The following is a 13422-nucleotide window of genomic DNA, read 5'->3' as shown; positions in this document are numbered from 1 at the left end:
CAGCATTGAAATTGCAGAGAAAATGTCATAGTTGCTCATCAGGGTGTATGATTCAGATTCAGACTAAAACTAGGCCTACTCAGTCACAGCGATGTGGTGCCTCTGGGTCATATTGACTTTTATTCACAAGTGTTATGATTCATGTAAATCTTTGTTGGAATGACTCTAAATAAAGTAGTTTTGGATATCTATGAGATATGTCCGCATACGAAAAAAAAAAAACCCTAATCAATTCATACATCTGCATTTGGCACTATTATGTTCTGAAATGTTGGCAATCAACCTCAACAGATTATTGTATGAGCTAGGCTATATAGCCTGTATATTACGCTGATTTGTGTGAATTTTCAATTTTCTATAGCAACAAACATTAAAGGGATGATTATAAATTAACAGTACACTCTCAGAAAATAAAGTACATAATTGTACCTTTAGGGGTACAATGGTTTGTCACTGGGGCTGTACCCTCAAGGGTACAATATTGTACCTTAACCTTTAAAAGAAACGGTACATATATGTACCTTTTAATGCTTTTTGACCCTCAAAAAGGCACATATATGTACCTTGAGGTCCAATAATAAGCCCTATGAGGTACGTTAGTGTATATTGTACCTTGGGGGACATAAATGTACCCCTATTTCTGACAGTGTAGCCTAACAGTAGCCAAACATTTATACAGGAAAAAAAGGTCAGTTTCATGTTAGATAATGTATCGCACAACACTTTGTCCTAAGCCCTATTGGACTAGATTAGTTTAACATGGAGAGGTGGGGTAAAGTAATTATTACCAGACCTGAGCTTCTCAGTGATTTTAGTTCCGTCCGAATGTGCCATCTCAGTAATCATTACGGACAATGTCAGTAAAGATTACAGCGACTTTGACCTAATGTAAGTGTCCTGTATTTGCGGAATGTGACATTTAACAGGAAAATGCTTTGTTTAAATACATGACACACACATTTCTCTGGAGTCTTATGTGAAGCTCATGCACAAGTATCATCATCAAAACATATGCAGAATCTTTGAATTACAAATGACTATGATATTGATATTGATATAATGATATTGTTTACATAACCCTATTTTCTTAGGAGAGATAGAACAGAAAACTCATTGGCTGACAGTCAAATCAGAAATAAACCAGCAGTGATTTCATTTATGGCGTTAAACTCTAATTTACAACTGTGAATAAAGATTAATTAATGCTGATAATTAGCCGAAATAGAGGCACACTGGGGATGATAAAACCATGACATGCACAGAAAAGAACCCTGGATTATAACTTTATTATCTCTTAAGTGCATGCTTCAGCTCTGAGGCCTAATGTAATGCACACACACACCCTCTTATACCTTAAGCCGGTCACACTGTTTTCTGCTTCAGTGCCTCCAGTGTTATATAACAAGGTCAGGAAAGGACTTTACAGTAATATAGACAGGGAACCTGACCTGTACATGGAAATGTTGCAGGAATTTCATTGATTCACTGTATTACCTTAAAAATGTCTGTGATCATGTTTTGTTATGAAACAATTCTCAAAAGAGGAAACAATATTATGCCAACAAAGAATCCTCTGAATACCTCTGTTATGAAGACATCCATGATTTGAGCATTAAGAGTAAGTACAATGCGGATATCAAATCATTGATAAAATCCAGGTATTTTCTTAACAGTGTAAATGCCTCTAGAGAAACCAAGTTCTTCATTTTCTTGTGGGTTTATACATTTTTTAATTATTTAAATTTTACACTATACACTACTACTCAAAACTTGGGGGTCAGTAAGATTTCTTAAATGTTTTTGAAAGACTCTTATGCTCATCAAGGCTGCTGCATTTATTTAATCAAAAAATACAATAAACCCAATAAAACAACATTGTGAAATATTACTACAATATAAAGTAATTGTTTTCTTTTTGAATATATTTTAAAATGTAATTTATTCATATGATCAGAGCTGAATTTTCAGCATCATTAGTGTCACACGATTCTGATTTAGTGCTGAAGAAGCATTTCTTATTATTATTATCAATGGTAAAAACAGTTTTGCTGCTATTTTTTTGTGTGTGGAAGCAGTGATAATTTTTTTTTCAAGAATGAAAAGTTCAAAAGAACAGCATTCTTTTGTAACATTATAAACGTCACTGACGTTGCGCATGTATGCAATCAATTCTAGCAACAATCAAGGGATCCACAGGACATTTGTCAAATTCTGTGCTGAGATTGTATCTCGGCTTTATCTTCAACACAGGCGTCACGTGTGCCATGTGAGAACTGAGATCACTAGGTGTCACGTTAGAGTCTTCTGGCATGCAAGCAATTATGCACAAACAACACGCAGCTAATACATTTACAGTATTAAAATCAAACTACATCAGCTGAGTAATTCATTTATTTTCCAAAGCATTAATGTGCAGACATACAGAAGGGAGATAAAGCTACAGCTGATCATGTTTTAAACTCTGTCAAATGTTGATGAACACTCCAGTGTCTGGATCAGGTCAGAGTTTGCCCTTCCTCTTTTTAATGCGAGTCTTCCTCTTGCTGTTTGTGTCAATGATTGACTGCGACTGTTGCTTCAGGGTGACACGGGTGATGATATCACCCTCATCGTCGCCACTGTCGTCCTCATCTGTTGACAGAAAAGACATGCAGGTGTGTAAGGTGTGTGTCAGCTCTGTGCTAAATGTAATAGTTCTGTTATTGTTCCCTGTACATATGGATCAACAGCATTCATAGTTCCCATGTACGTAGGCCAGTCTCAGTCACACACACAATCACACGTAAATGTGATCTGGCCTTTGAGACATTAACAAATCCACCATCACTCTGTACAACAGAACAGATTGAGGAATGCGACTAAATCAGAAGAGCACAGGTGAACATCTTGATAAGAGGGAGCTTTTGAACTGTGTACATCAAAATACACATGACCGTTCCTGGTCAAGAGCTTTCCAAGTTCACAAACCAGTGATCACTGGTGCAAAATGGAAATCAGAGTGCCCAAGATAAATAAGTATAATGGGAAAAAAGTTCTTAGATATACTGTATGTAATCTTTGTATCCATGTTGATTTCATATGGCTTTTATGTTCAACAAGAAGTTTAAATTTAACAAATGTCGTGTGGTGTAACCATCAAGTAAAAACTAATAGCATATTTTCTTTATACCTTGATGAATGATCAAATATATTTTTCAAGCTAAAAATAATTTGGGAAAATATCAAGTAGGATTTTTTATTGCAGAGGTTTTTTTTTTTACCATATAAATACCCTGAAATGTGTGACTTCACGCCCCAAAAAGCTTAATTCAGATATATGATACATGTATGGAAGCCCATTTCCACCATAAAGCAATAATTATGAGATAAGAAGTCAATTATGGCATAAAAAATTTAAATGATCAGGAAAAGTCATTAAAAATAAAAATAAAATATATATATATTATATTTTATAATATATATATATATATATATATATATATATATATATAGTTGAAATTGTGAGATAAAAAGTACATTCTAGCAAACAATATTTAAATGAATCAAGAAATGTCATAAGTATTACAAAACATTGAAATTATGAGATAAAAAGTCAATTATAGCATAAAAAATTGTATTATCAGGAAAAGTGAAATATTACAAAAAGTTGAAATTCTAAGATAAAAAGTCAATTATGGCATAAAAAAATTAATTATCAGGAAAAGTCAATTATGACAAAAGTCAAAATTCTGAGATAAAAAGTCAACTATGGCAAAAAAAAAAATAATTATCAGGAAAAGTCAAAAATATAATAAACAATATATAAACAAATATATAAACAATTATAACATAAAAAGATGAAATTAAAACAAAAAGTTATAGAAAAAATATCATAATTGTGACAAAACATTTAGACTTTTTAATCTCATAATTATGACTTGGTATTTCACCAAAGCATGATTTATCTCTTATGTGGCAGAAATGAGATTCCATGGTGATATGAGCTAGTGTCTCACCATCAACAGAGTCCTGTTTCTGGGCCTCGTGCAACTGAATGCGCGTGTTGTGCTGAGGTAGTTTTCCTGCTATCCTGGCAGGGAACTGCAAAGGGGCATGAAATAAACAACATATTAGTAATATTAGTAAGCGTTTTTTTTTTTCAACTTCCAAAAAAATAAAATATGACATATATTCCTAAAGTAAACAAAATAGTCAGTGTTTCACTAGTTACAAATCTTCAACAAGCCAAAATACAAAAACAGCAACTTGACTAATCATTGTTCCTCACCTCCTCTTCCTCCATCTCCTTCAGGATGGTTGCCAGATCTTTGCCCTGCAGTTCCTCCTTCAGAAGCATCAGTTTCTGCTCAGCCTCAGACATCAGCTGCAGCGTTGGTTCTTCTGAGTCTGGAGGCAGCTGTGGTGTCGGACCCTTCATCTGCCAGAGACCAAGAGAAATACTCAGATATTTCTAATCTCTGCTCAGCTATACATTTCATGCATGCATCGTTTGAATGTAAAAACGTTTCCTTAATCACTAACTATAATCCCTGGACACTTTTTAATGAATTTTTCTTATGCAGTTTCTACTCAATTTAAAAAAAAAAAAAAAAAAAACCCATTCTAATACACTACTTATACTATGTATCAGTCTCCGACGCGCATTCACGAGAGCACCACAACGCATGTGTGTGTGTGTGGTGATGACGCAGCACCTGGCGTTCTGATATATAACCTACAAGCAGAGGAAGGTCGCGCATGCGTTGTGGTGCTCTCATGAACACGCGTCGGAGACTGATACAGAAGAGAAGAAATGACTGAATAAAGTCGACATTTTGTTTTTTTGGCGCACAAAAAGTATTCTCGACGCTTCATAAAATTAAGGTTGAACCACTGTAGTCCCATGGACCATTTTATCGATGTATTTCCTACCTTTTTGGGCCTTCAAAGTGTTAATTAAATAGCTGTCATTGGAGCCCCTCCTGAGCCACCAGATTTCATCAAAAATATCTTAATTTGTGTTCTGAAGATGAACGAAGGTCTTACGGGTTTGGAACGACATGAGGGTGAGTAATTAATGACATAATTTTCATTTTTGGGTGAACTAACCCTTTAACCGGGTTCACAAAAAGCCATGTTTAGGCCTGGTGTCACAGACAGGGTTTAGATTAAGCCAGGATTAGGCCTAAGTTCAATCAGGACATTTTAGTAGCTTTTATAAACATGCCATAGAAAAAAAAAAATTCTGTCGTGCATCTCGAGACAAAACAATGTCACTGACATATTTGAAGATTAAAACAGCTCAAATATGCATTTTAGTCTTGGACTTAAGCCTTGTCTGTGAAACCAGGGTGTTTATTTATTTTTTATGTATTAAGATTCATTAGTACCAGTGGTATGTGCTGTAGTTTGTCACTGAGCTGCTTCACTCCTGCTTTGACAGTGTTTAGTGTATGTCTGAGTCTGTCCATACGATCTTTAACTGCATCACGGTGCAGCTGCTCCTGCTGCAGCTGACGCTCACAATCCTGCAGCATCTGCTGGCTGCTAAACAACCAAACACATGCACAGAAGAGAATTAGAGAGCTGACAGAGGACAATAATGTTATGTTATTACTGAGTCACAATAACAGAGCATGTGAAGTGATATCATAGCACTAGTATTCATTTCATACTGCCTACAATGTCTGCTCTCACCTTGAGAGTTCAGTTTCTCGTGAGTATTTCATATCCTGAAGCTGAGTTTGCAGTGTATTCCTCTCTTCCTTCAGTTGAAGCAGCATTCTCTCATTTTCTGCCTTCATCTTCTCCAAATGTTCCTGTGTTTCTCCCTGAGAGATAAACCGGTCCACTATTTCCTATTACAAGAGAAATACGGAATAAACATTGCTTAACACAAGAACAGAATTAACATTGCTTAACAAGGAGTAATCTATAGACACTGAAGACAACTGAATGTAGTCTGTCCTCACCTGTGAGTCTGTGACTCCAGTGGCCTCTTTTATTTGTTGGAAAGCTTCCTCAAAAGTAGAGATGGCTTCCACTTCTTCTACTGCGTTGGCACTGCGCTGGGCCTCGCTGCTCAGCTCATCGGGGTGCATGGCCGCCCACTGGGGCTAGACGTAACAGACGGAAGGGGAATGGAGGGGAGATGGCTGAATAAACTCGACAAAATCATTCTGAGATACCTAGTTTTGGCCAAGCGGAGAAGGCTTAGTGAAAAGAACGGTCTAAAATAAATGTTGAGAAAGATACAACACCGGTCAAAAGTTCAGTTATTAATAATGGTTTTTATCAGTAATGGAAAATATTAATATTTTTGTGGAAACTGTGAGTGTCTTTATGGTCATTTGTAATCAATTTAATGCATCCTTGCTTAATAAAAGTATTAATTTCTCTTTTTTTTTTTTTCAAACCTTTGAACGGTAGTGTATCACAGTTCACACAAAACTATTAAAGGGATACTTCACCGATTAGCATTAAGCTTTGTATCAGTAGAAACCCGGTAGTATTTTTGAATGACTGTGCTTCCCTCCCTCATTGTCTTTCATCCACATGAGCCAAAAATACATTTTCTGGCTTTTCTCAGTCTAGAAGGCACCAACTTCTAAAATAATTTCACATTTCTACTACCCTGGTAATCCAGAGTTCTCGTGAGAGCACAAGTTGAATTTGCTCAGCGAGTTACTCTGGTGTCGAGTAATGATGCTCATTAAATATGCCCCTCGATCTGAGCTGCACCAATCACATCGGGTTATCTGATATAGGCGGGCCAGAGGCGAGCTAAAGATGACGACAGCGCTGTGACGTCGAAGTCATTAGTAAACATTGCAAGATGGCTATGGATGAATACCAGTTGTTTGAAATGGCTTTGGCTGCTACAATGAACGAGTTAGACTTGGCTTTTTATCTAAAACAGGAACAGAAGACGCCGCTCGAATCGTTCCTTTGCAAGAAGGACGTTTTTGCTGTTTTGCCGACCGGATACGGCAAGAGTCTAATCTTCCAGTTAGCTCCGCTGGTAGCTAAGCGTATGGGGTTTATTGTTGTGATTGGTCGTAGTGTTATCCAGTTGCGTGCAGTGAGATTTTCAAATGCATGCTCGGTGCCGCCCCTCGAGCTGGCCGATTTTCATTAGTCGACGCCAGACCATCTTTTAGATTTAGGTCTGGATTTCCAGGCTACATTTCTACTACATAAATGACCCAATTTAAATACACATTCATCTTTCCAGCGGTGAAATATCCCTTTAAGCAGCAAAAACTCTTTTTCAACATTGATAATAATAAGAAAAGTTACTTGAGCACCAAATCCATATTAGAATGATTTCTAAAGAATCATGTGACATTGAAGACTGTATATGATGCTAAAAAGATGGCTTTGCATCACAGGCATAAATTATATATTCAAATAGAAAACAGTAATTTTAAATTGTAATAATATTTTTCACAATATTACTGTATTTCTCAATAAAAAAAATTAGCTTTGATGAGCATAAGAGACTTTACAAAATCATAATTATTCCAAGCTTTTGACCGGTAGTGTATATACTCATAAATAGTTGAATTGTCTATTTTATTATTATTTGTGTTGTGAGCTTTGCAGCATGCTAACACCAAGCTCTATTAACATCAATTGCGAGTCCAGTCTCCTGTGCACTTCACATGAGAAGTGCTATTAGTATGACACACATATTTTTATGCTTATTCGAGTATTGCATTGTTAGCTGATGTGTGATGGAAGATGCTTACTCTTCTCTTCATCCTCTCTGCCTGAGCAATCCTCTCCTCCGCCTGCTTCTTGTAGCGGGAGAGGATTTTCTCTCGCTCTCTGCGCTCTCTGTACACCTGCTCCTCCTGAAGCTGCAGCTCAGCCTGGACACACACACACATCTTAATGAAATAAGGCATTTATAGAGCGCTTTATTATGTACTACTGTACACCCAATGCACTCTACAATCAGGGGGTCTCCCCTCAACCACCACCAGTGTGCAACATCCACTGTCAGAACAACGGCGCCAGTACGCTCACCACACACACATCAGCTATAGCTGGAGAGGAGAGAGAGTGATAAAGCCAATTGAAAGCATGAGGATTCTTATTAGTAGGCCATGATTGATAAAGGCCAACGGAGGGAATTTGGGCAGGACACCGGAGTTACACCCCTACTCTTTACGAGAAGCATTACTTGCACAACCTTCACCATGGCACACTTACACATATGCTTGCTTTATTATCTCATACATTATCATTTATTAAATGTTTTGTCTTTACCTTGGCTGCATCCTTTGACAAGTGAGCGTCACTGTTCATGACCTGCAGTTCTTTGAGCACTTGTGTCTGCCGGTGGATCTCTGCCTCCATCCTGTCCAGCTGGGGCTGAAATGTAAGACTGTCTTCCTGAAGAAACAAATAAGAGGATAATCATAAATGTTTATTTACCATGCAGTTCAAAAGATTGGGGTCGCTAAGAGTTTTAATCTTAAAGGGATTGTTCACCCAAAAATGAAAATTCTATCATCATTTACTCACCCTCATGTGGTTCCAAACCCATAAGACTTTCGTTCATCTTCGGAACACAAATGAAGATATTTTTCTGTCCCTCCATTGACAGCCTATGCAACTACCACTTTCAAGGCCCAGAAACGGAGTAAAGACATCATTAAAATAATCCATGTGTCTCCAGTGGTTTATCCTCAACTTAATGAAGCGACACGAGTGCTTTGTTTGCGCAAAAAAAACACAATTTACCACTTTATTTACAAAATATTAATTTCCATTGCGCGTTCACGAGAGCACCATGGCGCATGTGTGTTGTGTTGACGCAAAAGCAGACGTTGTTGCATGAACGCATGCTGGAGATTAATATTTTGTAAATAAGGTGGTAAATTCTGTTTGTTTTTGCGCAAACAAAGCACTCTTTAATATTTTTAATAGATTACTTTAATGATGTCTTTACTACCTTTCTGGGGCTTGAAAGTGGTAGCTGCGTAGCTGTCAATGGAGGGACAGAAAGCTCTCAGATTTCATAAAAAAGATCTTCATTTGTGTTCCGAAGATGAAGAGTAATTTCATTTTTGGTTGAAATAACCCTTTAAAGAAAGAAGTCTCTTATGCTCACCTGTACAATTTAAAAGAACTGTTTTCTATTTTAATCTATTTTATAATGTAATTTTTTCCTGTGATCAAAGCTGAATTTTCAGCAGCCATTACTCTTCAGTGTCACATGATCCTTCCGAAATCATTCTAATATGCTGATTTGGTGCTCAAGAAACATTTCTTATTATTATAAGAATAAGAATATCTTTTGAATGGTAGTGTATGAGTGTCATTGGATACATTGGATTGCTTAAATGTTCCCCATCACATATATGGGGTATCATGCTTTATAATACACATCTGTGTGGGTTTATGCTTGTGTGCTGTGTCAGTCTGTACATGAATCCAGTTCATCTGTTCTTTTTCAGATACCTGTAGGTGGTCCTTCAGTTTAAGGTATCCTCGCATTATATGCTCTGCTTCATGATGTTTCAGCTGCGTTTTCTCCAATCGGTTTTCCAGAATGCGCAATTTCTATACAACAAGCACACAAGTTCATTCATTTTCTTGCTTGAACTAACATCTTTAATTGTGCTCATCAATACAGGGCGGGTAAACACTCTGCTTACCACTAATCATGACAGAGAGGAAGACGAAAGACTTGAGAGAAGGAAGAAGAGAATTTACATAGGAAGAATGACCACTTAGGGAAACTTATTGGCAGAGTTCCCTTCTTTACTGTAATTCTCATTATGGTATGCAAAAAAATGGTATTTTCGCGAATTGTTTAGATTGTATAATAATAATAGTAATAATAAAACACATTGTGGGCATGGTTTTGGACAGGATCATTTTCAGGTTTTTTTTTTTTTTTTTTTAAATTAGCCTACAGAAAAAGGCTTCATTTTCTAACTGCTTTCCATTTGATTTTGGGAGGAAACCTGGACGATTCTTAAATTGTAAGATTCACCAGTGTTCATCTAAAATGCACAGGAAAAAAAGACAGTTTCTACCTTTTCCTCCTCCTCTAGTTTCTGGTTGTCAGGCAGAGGGCTTCTGCTCTGTGGCTTCGGCTTCATGCTCTGTGGCTTCGTGTTCTCGTACTGGAGCTTCAAGTCCTCAAAACGCTGCCTCTGTGTCTGAGTGGTGTGTTTCATAGCATTCAGCTTCTTCATTTTATCACACACCTCCTTCTCCAGCACCGTCCGAGCTGACTGCACAACAAAAATTACTGTCAACCACAAATTATATGCAGGTGATTCTGTAACCACGGGCAATTTAACTGGAGAGTACAAGTGAAAGAAGTGAAAAAAAGGTTTTTAAATAACTTTAAATAACCCACCTTAACAGACATGTTCCTGAATGATGCTTTCTCAATCCCACGGCCATGAAAAACATCCTTGATTGCTTGTTCATCTCCCTGGACAACCATGACCAATATATGCATCAAATACACCTATAACGTTGCTTAAATTATATGGTTATGTTTTAACATTACATATGTGTGTCTGACCTCAGCCAGTTTCTTGTGCAGGTTTTTATTCTCATGTCTTAGCTGAAAGATGGTTTCTCTGTTCTTCTTGATGGCAGCCTGAGAGCTTTCGAAATACGCGCTTCTGTCTCCCTCTAGTGGACGGAGAGAGAAAAACATTCAGCGGTGTAATGTCATGCATGCAATATTAACTTTCCTTGAGAATGATTAATAAGAACAATAATAAGAAAACAGTTGAAATACTTATTACTCCACTACTTTAGCAATATTACTGAATATTTAAGCAAGTTTTAAGTTAACTGTTTTAGCTTAATAAGCTAAAAACTTACCCAGAAGTTGAATTTTTCTTTGGAGCTCCGAAATTTGATTATGGATAGAGTGCTTGATGCCCCCTGAGACAGACGTGACAGGCATTTTTATGAATATTTATTATTTTGAGGTTTAAATTTAGAATTCTGTCTCTACCGCCGTGCCAACAGCCTCCTCGTTTGTGTCTGAAACTCGATGCTTAGCAACTGAACCACAGTGAAGCTCAGTGGTTCCCTTTAGCGCCCCCTATCCAATATCCAGGTCCCTGACCGCCCTCCACCCCCCACCCCCCACCCCCCAACTAATGAGCGAGAAGGAACGAGTGAGAGTTAACAGATGAAGTACAAAATTGTCATTTATTAATACAATTGAACTATACTCCACAGTGATGAATCCAAAAAAACAAGCTATAAACTGCATTGGCATAGCAATACCAGTGTTTCTCACAGGAATTTTGGTAAATCTGTGGTGGGACCTCAGGCCTTAAGGGGGTTGTGGGGATTTGTGCATTTTAATGTTAAATTCATCAATCTGGTGCACTTTGAGAGTTCAAAATTAAAAGCTCCAACCCATATTCAGTGTGCAAATTAAACAAAGAAAAATGCAAACCTCTTTTAGTTGTGTCTGTCTACATTACACTACTACACAATAATAGTTATAATATTAATCCCATGACAGTAATAGCAATATATTGTAAAACAAATGCACTGAAAAATAAAGGACGGTCATTAAATCGGTAATGTTTGCACTTAGGTTTTATTACGCATTTAGGAGAGTATTGCAAGAAGCTGCTTACATTAACCTTACTTTCGAAAAATAAATAAATACAATCATGATTTTTCATGAAAAATTATGTTAGAATTGTAGGCCTAAATACCTTGGTATCAGCTTGTTTTCATCAATGGTATAATTAATACAATTACAATTAATTTGGTTTGTTGTGATTAATTTGTGTTCATAATCAGTAAAAAAAAAAAAAAAATCTTCTAACAAGAATAAACATATGAACAATTAAATTATTATTGTATTATTAATTATTTGTATATCTTGAAACTACCCAAGCAGCGTTTCACGCTCAGATGTGATGGCGGAATGAATACATTACCAAAATGTGATTGCAGAATATATTTAAAATTTTAAATTATCCATCAAATTGTAATTTTCTCCTTACTGTCTTGCGAGTTAACAATAATGCCTGGCCAGTAAATTAGCCTACTTGGTGAACAAAGAAAACATTTTGGCATTAGGGATTGGAATTAGTTAATGCCTAAACTTTTTAAAGTTTTACCTTAGTTAGAATTAGAATTTAGTTTAATTAATTTAAAAATTCGTCGCCGGAGTGAATGGGAACATTTATTGAAAATATTTGAAAAAATATAAGTGTTTCTTAAGTCAATAATTTTTAATGGCTTGTCAACTTTCCATTCCTCCGCTGCGTGATTCTGCACCACCGGATTGTTGTCAGTGCGAAACACATTTTTGAGCACGTGAATGCTGATTCTAGTCAGTGCTTGAGCGCTGGTCTGTGACTGGAAAAATAATAGAGTCCTTGCAAAAGTAACGATACTACATGTCGCATTAAACTGGAATGTTAGGCATTCTAAATTTAGAATGTAATTATTTTGCAAGTAAACATGTTTAATCTTGTCTTGCCTGGATCTTTGGCAGGGGCGCGGGAAACTTTTGAATAAGAGATAATATCAAGTCATCAAAATACAACTCGTCAAAACTCCGCGAATCACAACAAGTGTATTGTGAGAACACTCATTTAAACAGCATATAGCCTACACACACCCGAACTTGACTGCACATCATATTTTTGACATTATTCCCAGATAGCACACGTACATCACGGAGATGTCTATTTGATGTGCGTGTTTACATATGGAAGACTTTTAAGAGTGCTCATCTGCAATACGTCTATAGGACGTTTCCTGTCAGATGTCAAATAGACGTTTAGAAGATGTCTTTAAGATGTAATGATTTAGAATGTATGTTAAACTGACATCTTAAAGATGTCTATCAGATGTTAGTAAACAGCAGATGCTTTCCAGATGAAGTGATCTTTAACAGACATCTTGAAGACGTACGTGTGTGCTATATGGGTTGATACTGCTTTCAATCGTGATGCAATAGAAATGAACACAAAAAACCTGCCTATAGTGCCTACCTACAACACTGACGGTGGACTTGCGGTCAGGAGTAGAGCGGCTGCGGACGAATGTTTTTTTTTGTTTTTTTTTAGCGCTGCTGATGTATTCATGTATTCTTTCACGCGCACCATATACGCGCGTGCACACAATATGACATCACACTCTGCGCATATGTTTTACAACATAATTTAACATATAGCCTACAGTCCTAACACTTTTTAAATAGCCCACTTAAAGTGTTTATTACAAATAAACACTAAATGCTTAAAATGAATAAAAGTAAATTAACAAAAATTAAATATTTAAACTCTATTAACACCTGAATGCCCCCCAACGCCCTTGCTCTTGCTTCCAACGCCCCCCGTTGTTCTCTGAACGCCCCCGTTGAAAACCACTAGCTGGACGTTGGCTCATGAATATTAATACGTACCTTTACGCTCGAGAAAGTGG

The 13422-nt window shown here is 36.8% G+C and overlaps 1 protein-coding gene across 2 annotated transcripts; it reads right to left on the bottom strand.

Annotated features, from left to right (window-relative positions):
- Positions 1 to 2352: 2352 nt before the first annotated feature.
- Positions 2353 to 11115, bottom strand: odad3 (outer dynein arm docking complex subunit 3). Of its 2 annotated transcripts, none has more exons than XM_084128665.1 (13): positions 10840 to 11059; positions 10532 to 10644; positions 10361 to 10438; positions 10032 to 10232; positions 9451 to 9552; positions 8254 to 8379; positions 7731 to 7853; positions 5952 to 6095; positions 5677 to 5837; positions 5370 to 5523; positions 4268 to 4417; positions 3996 to 4080; positions 2353 to 2631 (listed from the first exon to the last, which is right to left on the bottom strand). In XM_084128665.1, the coding sequence occupies exons 1-13, from the start codon at positions 10922 to 10924 to the stop codon at positions 2501 to 2503; spliced, it is 1653 nt and encodes a 550-aa protein (XP_083984791.1). In that variant the 5' UTR covers positions 10925 to 11059; the 3' UTR covers positions 2353 to 2500. The 2 variants fall into 2 exon arrangements, with proteins under 2 accessions (XP_083984791.1, XP_083984790.1); XM_084128664.1 differs by having other exon boundaries at positions 2380 to 2631; positions 5370 to 5526; positions 10840 to 11115.
- Positions 11116 to 13422: the final 2307 nt, after the last annotated feature.

Source organism: Abramis brama (assembly GCF_963993115.1).
Source record: "Abramis brama genome assembly, chromosome: 11".
Taxonomy (NCBI): domain Eukaryota; kingdom Metazoa; phylum Chordata; class Actinopteri; order Cypriniformes; family Leuciscidae; genus Abramis; species Abramis brama.
This window is presented reverse-complemented; position numbering and strand designations above follow the sequence as displayed.